A 12,702-nucleotide genomic window follows, 5' to 3' on the forward strand; every position below is an offset into this window, starting at 1 on the left:
CTTTCACTAGCTGCCTCACATGGTCTTCTCGTTCATCAAATGGATGTTAAGACTGCTTTTCTAAATGGAGAGTTGGACGAGGAAATTTATATGAAACAACCAGATGAGTTTATACTAGATGGCCAGGAAGGAAAAGTGTGCAAGTTACTGAAGTCTTTGTATGGACTCAAGCAAGCACCTAAACAGTGGCATAAGAAGTTCGAAAAAACTTTAACAGCTGCAGGCTTTGTTGTAACTGAAGCTGACAAATGTGTGTATTATCGCCATGGTGGGGCGAAGGAGTTATCCTTTGCTTGTATGTTGATGACATACTGATTTTCGGAACAAATATGAATTTTATTAAGGAGGTCATGAATTTCCTGTCTCGCTGTTTTGAAATGAAGGATTTAGGAGTGGCTAATGTCATTCTGAACATCAAGTTATTGAGAGACGATGATGGTGGGATTACATTGCTTCAATCTCACTATGTGAAAAAGATCTTGAGTCGCTTTGGCTATAGTGACTGCAAGCCCTCTCCAACACCATATGATGCGAGTGTGTTACTTCAAAAGAATCGAAGAATTGCTAGAGACCAATTGAAATATTCTCAGATTATTGGCTCACTTATGTACTTAGCCAGTGCTACAAGACCTGACATCTCTTTTGCTGTTAGTAAACTGAGTCGGTTTGTCTCAAAACCAGGAGATGTGCATTGGAAAACTCTAAAAAGAGTTTTGCGTTATTTGAATGGCGTTGCGAATTATGGAATTCACTATACCGGGCATCCAAAGATGCTTGAAGGGTCTAGTGACTCAAACTAAATCTCAGATGCTGATGAGATAAAGGCCATGAGTGGTTATGTATTCACTCATGGAGGTGGCACTGTTTCTTGGAAGTCTTGCAAGCAGACTATCTTAACGAGGTCAATAATGGAAGCAGAACTCACAACACTAGATACAGCTACGGTCGAAGCAGATTGGCTTCTTCGGCTCTTGAATGACTTGTCGGTTGTTGAGAAACCTGTACCGGGTATTCTTATGAACTGCGACAATCAAACCATGATCACAAAAGTGAGCAGCTCAAAGGATAACATGAAATCATCAAGACACATTCAGAGAAAGTTAAAGTCTGTCGGGAAAATGAGAAACTCCGTAGTTATTGCATTGGATTATATCCAAACATCTAAAAATCTGACAGATCCTTTTACTAAGAATTTATCACATAATGTGATAGATAATGCATCGAGGAGATGGGTATGAGACCCACAGTATGAGTTGTTCACAATGATAACCTATTCTTTGTGATCAGAGATCCCGTGAATTAGACGTGGAAGACAAGTTGTTGATCAACTGAGAGGAGATTATCCTTACTATTAACAATACCACTCCATGAAGATGCAATACTCTTCTAATCTGCATGGCAGGTTGATGTATATATCTTAATGTGTTCTAAGTGGCTCATTTAAGCATAGATGTTGTCCTGCAAAACATCTTTTGAAGAACAAACCTATATGAGTCTGATTGTCAAACGTCGCAATCTATAAGAGTAGGGCTCTCTCTAGTAAACTCATGAAAAGTCACAGAGTATGACGATAAGCTCCACCCGCGGGGAATACCCACGGTAGCCTAGTATCGGTCAAGGCTTTATGTGAAGCTAGATTCGCAGAAAACTTGCAGTTCAAGGCCCAGTCCACTGTTCAAGTTTCTTACTAGTGTAGCATAGAGTTCTAGATGGAAGTTCAACTTAACAGTCTTCACTGCAGTACCGGTATATAAAACAGTGTTTTGGAACCAAAAGCAAATTTTGTGTGCCTTTGGAATTTGGTAGAGGATTGCTGGAATTTTGTCTATTTTGGGCCTAGCCTAATAGCAGTTTTAGAAATTCCTAATAAATCCTAGAGGCCCACACAACCCATTCGTGCAAGGCAAGAGGTGGAACTAAAGTTTAGTCGCACATTGCTAGTTTAGAGGGAGTTGGACCTCTTTATAAGGGAGGTTCTTTCCCCACTTGTATGAGCATGAGAACAAGAGGGACATCCACGCCCGCCACGCCACGTCTCGTCACGACGCGACGCGACGCGACGCGGGTTGCGGGAATGAGCCGAGCCGATGTCTAAATTTTTGCCATGCACGACGGGTATGCGAAAGGTTACGCGAAAGCTGAAATGTTTTTCTGTAGTGGACACTGAATCCGAACGGCTCGCGCTTTTCGGCTGAAGCTTCGTATCCCTCTATTGCTTCACCTCCCGTCGCAGCCTGTTCGCTTCCTTCTCCTGTGCCTATATAAGAGAGGTCGCTCCTCTCCAGAGTGGCACACCAGAAACTCATCTTCCTCTCGCCACAAAGTTCCGAGCATTGCGCTGTTTCTACGTTCTTCCCCATCCCGGCTTGCGGTGTGCACCGCAGGTCGGCACAGTAGGCCTCCGGAACCGCGTCTTTTGAATCCTGTACCGGAGAAGGGTGATAAGATTTTTGGGGAGCACTCAACGCGACTACTGACTTCTTCGTCACGGACGCCCCGGACTCCGACGACTACTTCCCCGATGACGACTTCTTCCCCAACGTCGACAACCTTCTCGATGACATGGCTAGTGAGGACACCGACCCCAAGTCCAGTGCTACTTCTGCTGCTGTCCCGTACGTGTTCTTGCTCTTTCTGTTAGAGGTCCTCTCGCAGTTCTTTGCTCTAGTGCCTGTCCTACATATGTTAGGTTGTACGCCATTTATGCAACCTGTTTCTACTATCCGCTTTAGACATATTTGGTTGCAGTTCATATATGAAGATGTTATTTACCTTCTTTCTGTCAGATCGCATGCCTACTTTTATCCATGTTATATTAGTCATGCTTTATCTAATCGAGAATGCTAAATTCCTGCCGACTGGCAGTTTGCAATAGATCCGAACGATTCGTTCACCGTTGGATCTGCATCGAACGCCCCACGCAAGTTCCACCTCGCACCTTTTTTTTCGGCCATCATTCCCGCGAGGCAGTTTCCTATTTTTTCGGCCATCATTCCTGCGAGGCAGTTTTCTATTTTTTCGGCCATCATTCCTGCGAGGGAGTTTACTCTTTTTTTGCCATCATTCCCGCGAGGGAATTTCCTATTTTTTTTGGCCATCAATCCCTCGCATAAGTAAGTTTCCTATTTTAGGCCCCTCGATCTGGTTCAGTTTCTCGCAAAAAGTTGGGGAGCTTGGAGTCGAACCTCGTACCCCTATAGGCTAGTTATGAACTCAATAACCACTTGGGCTGGCTCGACTTTGATGACAAATCTAGCTTTCTTATCTTTTGTACCTTCACATATCCAGCCAAAAAATAACAAAGAAAGGAACGCTTGTGTAAATAGCATGGTGCATAGGATTCGTAGTCCCTACCTAACTAAGTCGATGTCCATTAACCATCTCAAACTAAGTAGATTTTTTGTGTGAACTAAGCTCATTTTGTCTTCGGATTGAAAAAATTATGAATCTGACAAACAAATATAAAAAACAAAACCCCGATAAATTCTATGTAAATAGCATATGCACCATGCACATGGTATTTTACACAAAAACACCACGGTAACTTTGATCGAGCAAAAAAGTTTTTAAAAATATACAAAAAATACCCCTCGATGGCTTCTGCGTAAATAACATGATAAAATAAACAACTTTGACCTGATAACTTATGTACAACACCATGATAACATTGACCCAAGGAAAAATTGTTGAAAACATCCTATGATAACTGCTATGTAAATAGCATGGTACCCCACGTCACCTCGAGAAAGCTATTTTCCAGTCGACTGGAAATTCGCTAACAGATCCGAACGATTCGGTATCCGTCCGGTCGGCATCTCACGGTCACGATCGAGCGAGTAAACTACTCCTTCAACACGTCCCAGGTTGATGAAATATACACCCGTTAACTTTTTTGTGAATATCATGGTAACTCACACATTGCACACATGATAACTTATGTATCCCGATGCTGATAGCTTTAGCATGGGATGTGTGTGTGGAGGGCGGCGGGGGGGGGGGGGGGGGGGGTTGATTAAATATACCACTGTTAACTTTTGTGTGAATAGCATGATAACTCACACATCACACACCTGATAACTTATGTAACACGGTCCTGATAACTTTGGCATGGGGTGTGTGTGTGTATGGGGGGTGATGAAATATCCCCCTGGTAACTTTTATGTGAATAACATGGTAACACTCATATCGCAGACCTGATAACTTGCGTACCTCGGTCCTGATAACTTTGGCATGGGGGAGGGGTTGATGAAATATCCCCTCGGTAACTTTTGTGTGAATAGCATGGTAACTCACACATCGCAGATCTGATAACTTAGGTACAAACACTGAAGTAAATTTAGACCTGAAAAGAAGTTGTTGAAACATACCCCGGTTACTTCTATGCAAATAGCATGGTAATATATGCATCGCGGACCTGATAAATTAGGTACAAATACCACGGTAACTTTGACCCCGGAGAAAGAAGTCTTTGAAAACACACCTTCGGTCACTTCTACATAAATAACATGGTAATATACATATAACATAACTGATAATTTTCTGGTAACTTTTGATCAAAACATGACAACATGAGATCTAATTTCAAAGTTCTCGTCGCGATGGAATTTTTTTGTGAAACAATTTTTCAATAAAAATGATAGTTTGAGTTATAAAATATTTTACAGTTTCAAAAGAGCAAGAATCTACAATGACATCTGCTTTCCTGTGCTCTAGTGCATTTGCATTTGGAGGGATTGTTGGAGGAGCCATTTTTATGCCTCGGTAATTTATATGTAAACAGGATGATAAGTGACGTACCACAGAGATGATAAGTTATTTAGCCTAAGTCTGATAACTTTTGATACCAAAAGAAAGTCGTCGAAACATACCAACATGGGATCTTGTTTCGAAGGTCTCGTCGTGACGAATATTTTATGTGAAAATAGTTTTTCAATCGAAGCGGCGGTTTGAGCTACAAAACATTTTGAATTTGAAGATTGAGAGAATATTTAATGATGTCAGCAATTTTGTTCTATATGCATGGTTGCATGAGATTGACTATTACAAATACGTGAGTAGCTTAATGTGATTACATTACATGCATGCATGCATACTATTGAGTTGATGGTGTCATTCGGATCTGTTGCTAAACTCCCGTACGTGTGGAAGTTAGCACAGTCCTTATCTAATATTTCTATTAATAAAATTATTTGGTAAATTGTTCATATTTCCAACACTACACCGGTAGCACGTCATGAGTCGCTCAAAGGCATGGAGGTCAGGTCGATGTGTGTGAGGACTGAGGAAGAGGCTGGAACCTGCGCACGGGGAAAGAGGAGAGAAGATAGACACGAGACAAGAGGGAGCGAGCGACGGCAGCTGCCGCCGATGAGCACGCGGTGCGGTGGCGGTGGCGTCCGTGATGTCAGCTGAGCTGGACCGTTTGCGCGAGGGGAAGCGGATGCCACCAGGGCAACCGTCGCGGTTCGGCGCGAGGGGCCAGCAGCGGTACGTGGCTGGGAGAGCCCCGGGCCGACTACCGAGCGGGCCCGCGCGTCCGCGTCCAACGGCTATTTTCCCGACCGTTTGAAGATGGAAGCCCCTCTCTCTCAACAGCCATCATCATGTACAATCTCCGATCACTTCCGCCTTTACGATCTCCATCCAGCCTGTAATGTATCAATGAACCCACATGATGGCACGATTCTGTGCTGTTTACGCGAGCACAAAGACATGTCACGATGACACCATATCTAAACTGTTACTCGTACATCTGCAGTAACAGAGTCGATTAAGATAACTCCATGAGAATTCTTTATCAGCAGGTGAACAACAAACAGTTGGATTAAGCATAAGCACAGTAGTGGTACTGTGGTAGTAATTAGGAGTAATCGTGAAAGGTCGACGTCCACTAGTATGGTCTCCACCGGCCAAAGACCCCGCGGTCACACGGGCCACACTACTCATGATGGTCTAGACGTTTCCGTTCCGTGCAACAGAAAAACGTGCGGCAGGCCTCCCCCGTGCATCCCCCGCCGTCCAAAGCCCCCATCCGACGGCCCGCGTCTCACCGTCACCCCCCCGACGCGGCCCGCGCGTACGGATATCCGGGGAGCTCAAAGCCGCTCCGCTATAAATTGCCGCCCGTCCCGGTGCGCCCACCTCCCCGCTTGCTCGCTTCGCTTCCATTCATTTTGCGCACAAACGCACCGCACGCGCACGCACGGTCACGGTGAGTGGGGGAGAAGGAAGGAGAACGGTCGAGAGGATTTTGGCGGCGGCTGCGAGGAGGCGATGGGGTGCGCGCGGACGGTGAAGGCCGGGGCGGCGGCCGCGGCGGCCGTGCTGGTGGCCGCCGGGGTGAGGATGGTGGGGCCGGCGGCGGCGGGGTTCGTGGCGGAGGAGATCCCGCGCGCGCAGGCCGCGGCGGCCACCTGGCTCACGCCGCCCTACCTGTACCTCGTCATCAACGCCATCATCATCTCCATCGCCGCGTCCTCCAAGTTCCAGACCAGCCGCGCGTCGGGCTCCCACGCCGCTGTGGGGACGGAGCCGGTTCCAGTGCCTTCCCCGGGATTGGCCATGCCGATGGAGGTGAGTGCACCTGCAGTCACCATGGCGATGACGGTGCCCGTTCCGGAGCCGCGTGTTCCGGAGGCCGTGCCGATGGTCAAGACGCCCCCTGCGCCGGTGCCGGCGCCGGAGATGGAGGAGGAGGGGGACTTCCTGATTTCAAGATCTGCATGGACGCCGCAGCGGAGGGTCACGGAGACGGAGGTCGAGGTGGCGCCGTTCGCGGACCTGACGAACAAGAGGGAGAAGCCGCTGTCGTCTGCGCGGTTCGGCCGTAAGGCGGCCAAGCCCAGCCCAGAAGGTAACAACACCGCCTAATACTCTGGGCAATTCGCCGAGCAATTTAATTCCTCGACTATTCTGGCCTGCAAAGACCAGACTTTTGCCGAATCTTGAACGCTTTTGTGGAATTCCATAGCAACAAAAGAAATTTTGTGTTGATGTCGATTGTGCATGTCGTCGCAGGCAGCAGGGCGCTGCGGGTGTCGCGGCCGCGGAGGGAGGACACTCTGGAGAGCACGTGGAAGGCCATCACGGAGGGGCGGGCGCCGCCGCTGGCGCGACACCTCAAGAAGTCGGACACCTTCGACACCCGCCCGGGCCGCCGTCCGTCCGGCGGCGGCGAGGAGGCGGCGCCCCCCGCGGCGACGATGCGCAAGGCGGAGACGTTCAACGACCCCGCCGCGGCCGTGGCCGGCGCAGGCGAGAGGAAGGTTCGGCGCGAGCCGTCGCTGGGGCAGGACGAGCTGAACCGGCGTGTGGAGGCCTTCATCAACAAGTTCAACATGGAGATGCGGCTGCAGCGGCAGGAGTCGCTGAAGCACTACAGCGAGATGGTCGGCAGCGGCGGCGGCCGTTACTGAACAGAGTTCTCCCATGAACTGAACTCGGGATGGGAGCATCAAAGCAAGTTACTTCTTTTTTTGTTGGGTGTGCCGCTCGTTTTTGGCTCTGGTTTCCGTTTCTCCTCTGTAAGAAATGGTTCTGTCAATAACTCCTAGTAGTAGTAAGAAGGTGATAGCGATAGTAGTTTTGCACAAGGGACTCAAGTTGATAGGGGGATGATGCAGATTAGTGAGGGCCTGGAGACCCCAATTTCATTTGGGAGCCGGGCATGTGTATTAAAAGTCTTTTGCTTACTAAGCTGTTTCATGGCATCTCGGTGGCTCCTTTGCTCGATCTGTGGTTTTCGTTGTTTGGCCAGCGTAAGCACATGGCAGGGTCTGTTTACCTGAAGCTGTCGATTTGTTCAGACAGCAGGGATCAGACAACAAGTAGCCAGGTTTGAGAGGAAACAACGCTCAATTTTGGATGATCTAGGATATGCTTCTTTGTGAGTAGGAACAACTGAGCACACAACATCTACAGCTGGACTTGCCAAATCCGGCACCGTGCATCCTATACGACTGCAGGGTGCGTCCGCGGATAGTGACTAGACAGTCTTTAAATCTATGTGTCCACATTCGAGTATCTCATATCCATCTACAGCTGGACATGCCAAATCGGGCACCCTATATGGCTGCGGGGTTCGTCCGCGGTGAGTAACCGGGCAGTCTCTAAATTCACGTGTCCACATCCCCGGGCAAAATCGACAGGAAAACGAGGGACGGACTCTAAATTGATAAACTGATAGCAAAAAGTCATAGTTCACGCAGTTCAAACTGTGTGGCAAATTCTAGCTAGATATGGGAGGGCGAAGCTTCACCACTTCCTTGCCGGCCCTTCACCCTTTCGATTGCCGGCACTGTTGCAGGCTTCCACGGCAGGAGGTGGGTCGATATCGGAGCGTGGGAGTCGGACCTGTCGGAGGAGGAGAAATCGGAGATGACGATGTAGCCCTTCAAGCGCCGGACAATGCGGTCTTGTTTGCGCTTGAGCTTGGTCACGCTCGCTGCCTCCGCCGCCTCCCGCTCGGACTGCTCAATGCCGAGTCGGAGCTGCTTGGCATTGATCCTCAGGAGTCGTCGGGCATCTGTCTTCGCCGTTATATGTGACCGACGGTACACCCACTGGAAGAGACATTCATCCTCGTTGGGCATCGCCGGCATCACACAGTGGCGGCAGGAGAACTGCACAGCCGGGTCCGACGCGGCCCCCATCTCCCTTGCCCTCTGCCTCTCATGGCGGGCGGCGGTAGAACCCACTGTTGTCTGCCCGGAGCAACGACCGGAGGTGGAGGAGACCGTCGGACGGACGGGGCCGATTGAGCCGCCCTCGCAGATCCTCGCGCAGGGTAGGAAGGGCCGACCCTGGCATCGGCGCTGCAGCTCCATGCGACAGGCGGCGTCGCACCTAAGCAGGAGCTGCTGCCTGTATCCACCCGTGAGCGCTCTAGCGCGATGCGGAGTGCCATCTTGTCCTCATCTCTAGAGCTATCGCAGGACTGGCTGCCGGTGCTGGACACGGTCCCTGGCGGGATTTGACGGATTGGAGAAAGGGGAGCAGAGCAGAGCGGAGTGAACTAAGGCCAGGGTTTGCTCCGGAGGGGGATTTTGTGGGGTCGTGGTGGGCCAAAGGTACACCGCGCGATGTGGCGGACGTGCCCAGGCCGCCTCATATCCGCCCTAGATTTGCGCCGGATATGAGGGGCGCCGGTCAGCCCGGACGTTTGATGGTGGTTTGAGGCGTCCGGTTGGTTCGCCTTTTTGTGATCACTCAATAACTGATCCGCTCCCCCGCGCATTTGAGACTGATTTGGGGCGCCTGGTTGTTGATGCTCTCATGCCTTATCTAGATCCGGAACTCTAGCTTTATAGTTTTACAACACAATAAGAGACCATTATAATGGTAAAAGGGCAGAGTATAGAAAGTAAATTCATATACGAGATCAGTGGCCATGGAGAAAGCGCAAAGTGGTAAGTCGTCCCCTCACCCGTTGGATTGTAGATCAACGTCTACTAGGTCATCCATTGCTTCCGGTACACTACGCTGCTCAATGGTTTAGGTTTAGGTGTTGACTGATGAGTGATATTTCTACACGCACTCACCCTTTGTTTAAACCAAGATATTTCATTAAAATCGAGATATTCGCTTCGATATTGCTACTAATGACTAATGAATGCAAAGGATTCCATAAATCCTCTTTTTGATGTGTTTCCATAGAAAATGTGCTAAAAAGGGAATAAATTGTGTGTGAACATGAAAATGACTGGGAAAGGAGATAAAAGAAATCATCAGGAGGCACGCGAGGAGCCACAGAGCAAAATATGGCGTTCCATGTGACCACGATCACCCGTATGAGCGGTCGTATGGCATGAATTGCGAAGCTCCTTGTCCACCTAAATAACTTTTATAAAGGGGACCATGCCGAAGTGTCAGCATAACGTCCGCGAGCAAAGACAAAATAGAGCCATCTTCATCCCCTTCATCAACCCTAGCCATCGTCATTTCCCATCTCCATAGCCACCATCACCACCATAGTTCACATTCCTCTAGTTCATACTTGTAATCGTGAATCGCACAAGGCATCCATTGTAAGACATGATACGTCTCCAACGTATCTACTTTTTCTAACGCTTTTCCTCTTATTTTGAACTCTAATTTGCATGATTTGAATGAAACTAACCCCGGACTGACGCTGTTTTCAGCAGAACTACCATGGTGTTGTCTTTGTGCAGAAATAAAAGTTCTCGGAATAGAACGAAACTTTGCGAGGAATTTTTATATAATATATAAGTATTTCTGGAGCCAAGACCTACCGAAGGGGGGCACCTGGGTGGGCACTGTTGGGAAACGTGATAATTTCAAAAAAATTCCTACGCACACGCAAGATCTATCATGGTGATGCATAGCAACGAGAGGGAAGAGTGTTGTCCACGTACCCTCGTAGATCGTAAGCGGAAGCATTATGACAACGCGGTTGATGTAGTTGTACGTCTTCACGATCCGACCGATCCTAGTACCGAAAGTACGACACCTCAGTGATCTGCACACGTTCGGCTCGGTGACGTCCCACGAACTCTTGATCCATCTGAGTGTCGAGGGAGAGCTTCGTCAGCACGACGGCGTGATGACGATGATGATGAAGCTACCGTCGCAGGGCTTCGCCTAAGCACTACGATGATATGACCGAGGTGGATTATGGTGGAGGGGGGCACCGCACACGGCTAAGGGATCAATGATCAACTTGTGTGTTCTAGGGTGCCCCTGCCCTCGTATATAAAGGAGCCAGGTGGGAGGCCGGCCGGCCCTTGGAGACACGCCAAGGAGGGGAGGAGTCCTCCTCTTAGTAGGTGTAGGACTCCCCTTTTCCTAGTCCAACTAGGAGGAGGAAGGGGGAAGGAAGGAGAGGGAGAGAAGAGAAGGAAAGGGGGGCGTCGCCCCCCTTCCCTAGTACAATTCGGACTAGAGGGGGAGGGGTGCGCGACCCTTCCTTGTCCAGCCCTCTCTCTCTTCACTAAGGCCCATGTTGGCCCATTAGTCCCCCGGGGGTTCCGATAACCCCCCGGCACTCCGATAATTATCGTGACCCCCGGAACTCATCCGGTGTCCGAATATAGTCATCCAATATATCAATCTTTATGTCTTGACCATTTCGAGATTCCTCTTCGTGTACGTGATCATATATGGGACTCCGAACTACCTTCAGTACATCAAAACACATAAACTCATAATACCGATCATCACCGAACGTTAAGCGTGCGGACCCTACGGGTTCGAGAACTATGTAGACATGACCGAGACACGTCTCCGGTCAATAACCAATAGCGAAACCTGTATATTCATACTGGCTCCCACATATTCTACGAAGATCTTTATCGGTCAAACCGCATAACAACATACGTTGTTCCTTTGTCATCGGTATGTTACTTCCTGAGATTCGATCGTCGGTATCTCAATACCTAGTTCAATCTCATTACCGGCAAGTCTCTTTACTCGTTCCATAATACATCATCCCACAACTAACTCATTAGTCACAATGCTTGCAAGACTTATAGTGATGTGCATTATCGAGAGGGCCCAGAGATACCTCTCCGACAATCGGAGTGACAAATCCTCATCTTGATCTATGCCAACTCAACAAACACCATCAGAGACACCTGTAGAGCATCTTTATAGTCATCCCGTTACGTTGTGGCGTTTGATAGCACACTAAGTGTTCCTCCGGTATTCGGGAGTTGCATGATCTCATAGTCATAGGAACATGTATAAGTTATGGAGAAAGCAATAGCAACAAACTAAACGATCATCGTGCTAAGCTAACGGATGGGTCAAGTCAATCACATCATTCTCTAATGATGTGATCCTATTAATCAAATGACAACTCATGTCTATGGTTAGGAAACATAACCATCATTGATTCAACGAGCTAGTCAAGTAGAGGCATACTAGTGACATTCTGTTTGTCTATGTATTCACACATGTACTAAGTTTCCAGTTAATACAATTCTAGCATGAATAATAAACATTTATCATGATATAAGGAAATATAAATAACAACTTTATTATTGCCTCTAGGGCATATTTCCTTCAGTCTCCCACTTGCACCAGAGTCAATAATCTGGATTACATTGTGATGACTCTAACACCCATGGAGTCTTGGTGCTGATCATGTTTTGCTCGTGAGAGAGGCTTAGTCAACGGGTCTGCAACATTCAGATCCGTATGTATCTTGCAAATCTCTATGTCTCCCTCCTTGACTTGATCGCGGATGGAATTGAAACGTCTCTTGATGTGCTTGGTTCTCTTGTGAAATCTGGATTCCTTTGCCAAGGCAATTGCACCAGTATTGTCACAAAAGATTTTCATTGGACCCGATGCACTAGGTATGAGACCTTGATCGGATATGAACTCCTTCATCCAGACTCCTTCATTTGCTGCTTCCAAAGCAGCTATGTACTCTGCTTGGAACTACACCAACTGACAGCTCCACCATTTAATAGAAATATGTATCCGGTTTGTGACTTAGAGTCATCCGGATCAGTGTCAAAGCTTGCATCGACGTAACTATTTACGACGAGCTCTTTGTCACCTCCATAAATGAGAAACATATCCTTAGTCCTTTTCAGGTATTTCAGGATGTTCTTGACCGTTGTCCAGTGATCTACTCCTGGATTACTTTGGTACCTCCCTGCCAAACTAATAACAAGGCACACATCAGGTCTGGTACATAGCATTGCATACATGATAGAACCTATGGTTGAAGCATAG

At 48.2% G+C, this 12,702-nt stretch overlaps 1 protein-coding gene across 1 annotated transcript; it reads left to right on the forward strand.

Moving 5' to 3' along the window:
• The first annotated feature begins 6,142 nt into the window (after positions 1-6,142).
• LOC123185126 (uncharacterized) lies at positions 6,143-7,709 on the forward strand. The gene is made up of 2 exons (XM_044597113.1): positions 6,143-6,853; positions 7,018-7,709. The coding sequence occupies exons 1-2, from the start codon at positions 6,274-6,276 to the stop codon at positions 7,413-7,415; spliced, it is 978 nt and encodes a 325-aa protein (XP_044453048.1). The 5' UTR covers positions 6,143-6,273; the 3' UTR covers positions 7,416-7,709.
• Positions 7,710-12,702: the final 4,993 nt, after the last annotated feature.

The sequence above is a fragment of the Triticum aestivum genome, chromosome 2A, assembly GCF_018294505.1.
Source record: "Triticum aestivum cultivar Chinese Spring chromosome 2A, IWGSC CS RefSeq v2.1, whole genome shotgun sequence".
NCBI classification, from domain to species: Eukaryota; Viridiplantae; Streptophyta; class Magnoliopsida; order Poales; family Poaceae; genus Triticum; species Triticum aestivum.

What these genes read in the sequence shown, in the direction of transcription:
- LOC123185126 (XM_044597113.1), top strand. Translation starts at nt 6,274, where the DNA reads ATGGGGTGCGCGCGGACGGTGAAGGCCGGGGCGGCGGCCGCGGCGGCC. An exon ending in GGCCAAGCCCAGCCCAGAAG is followed by an intron (nt 6,854 to 7,017) that starts GTAACAACACCG and finishes ATGTCGTCGCAG; the next exon opens with GCAGCAGGGCGCTGCGGGTG.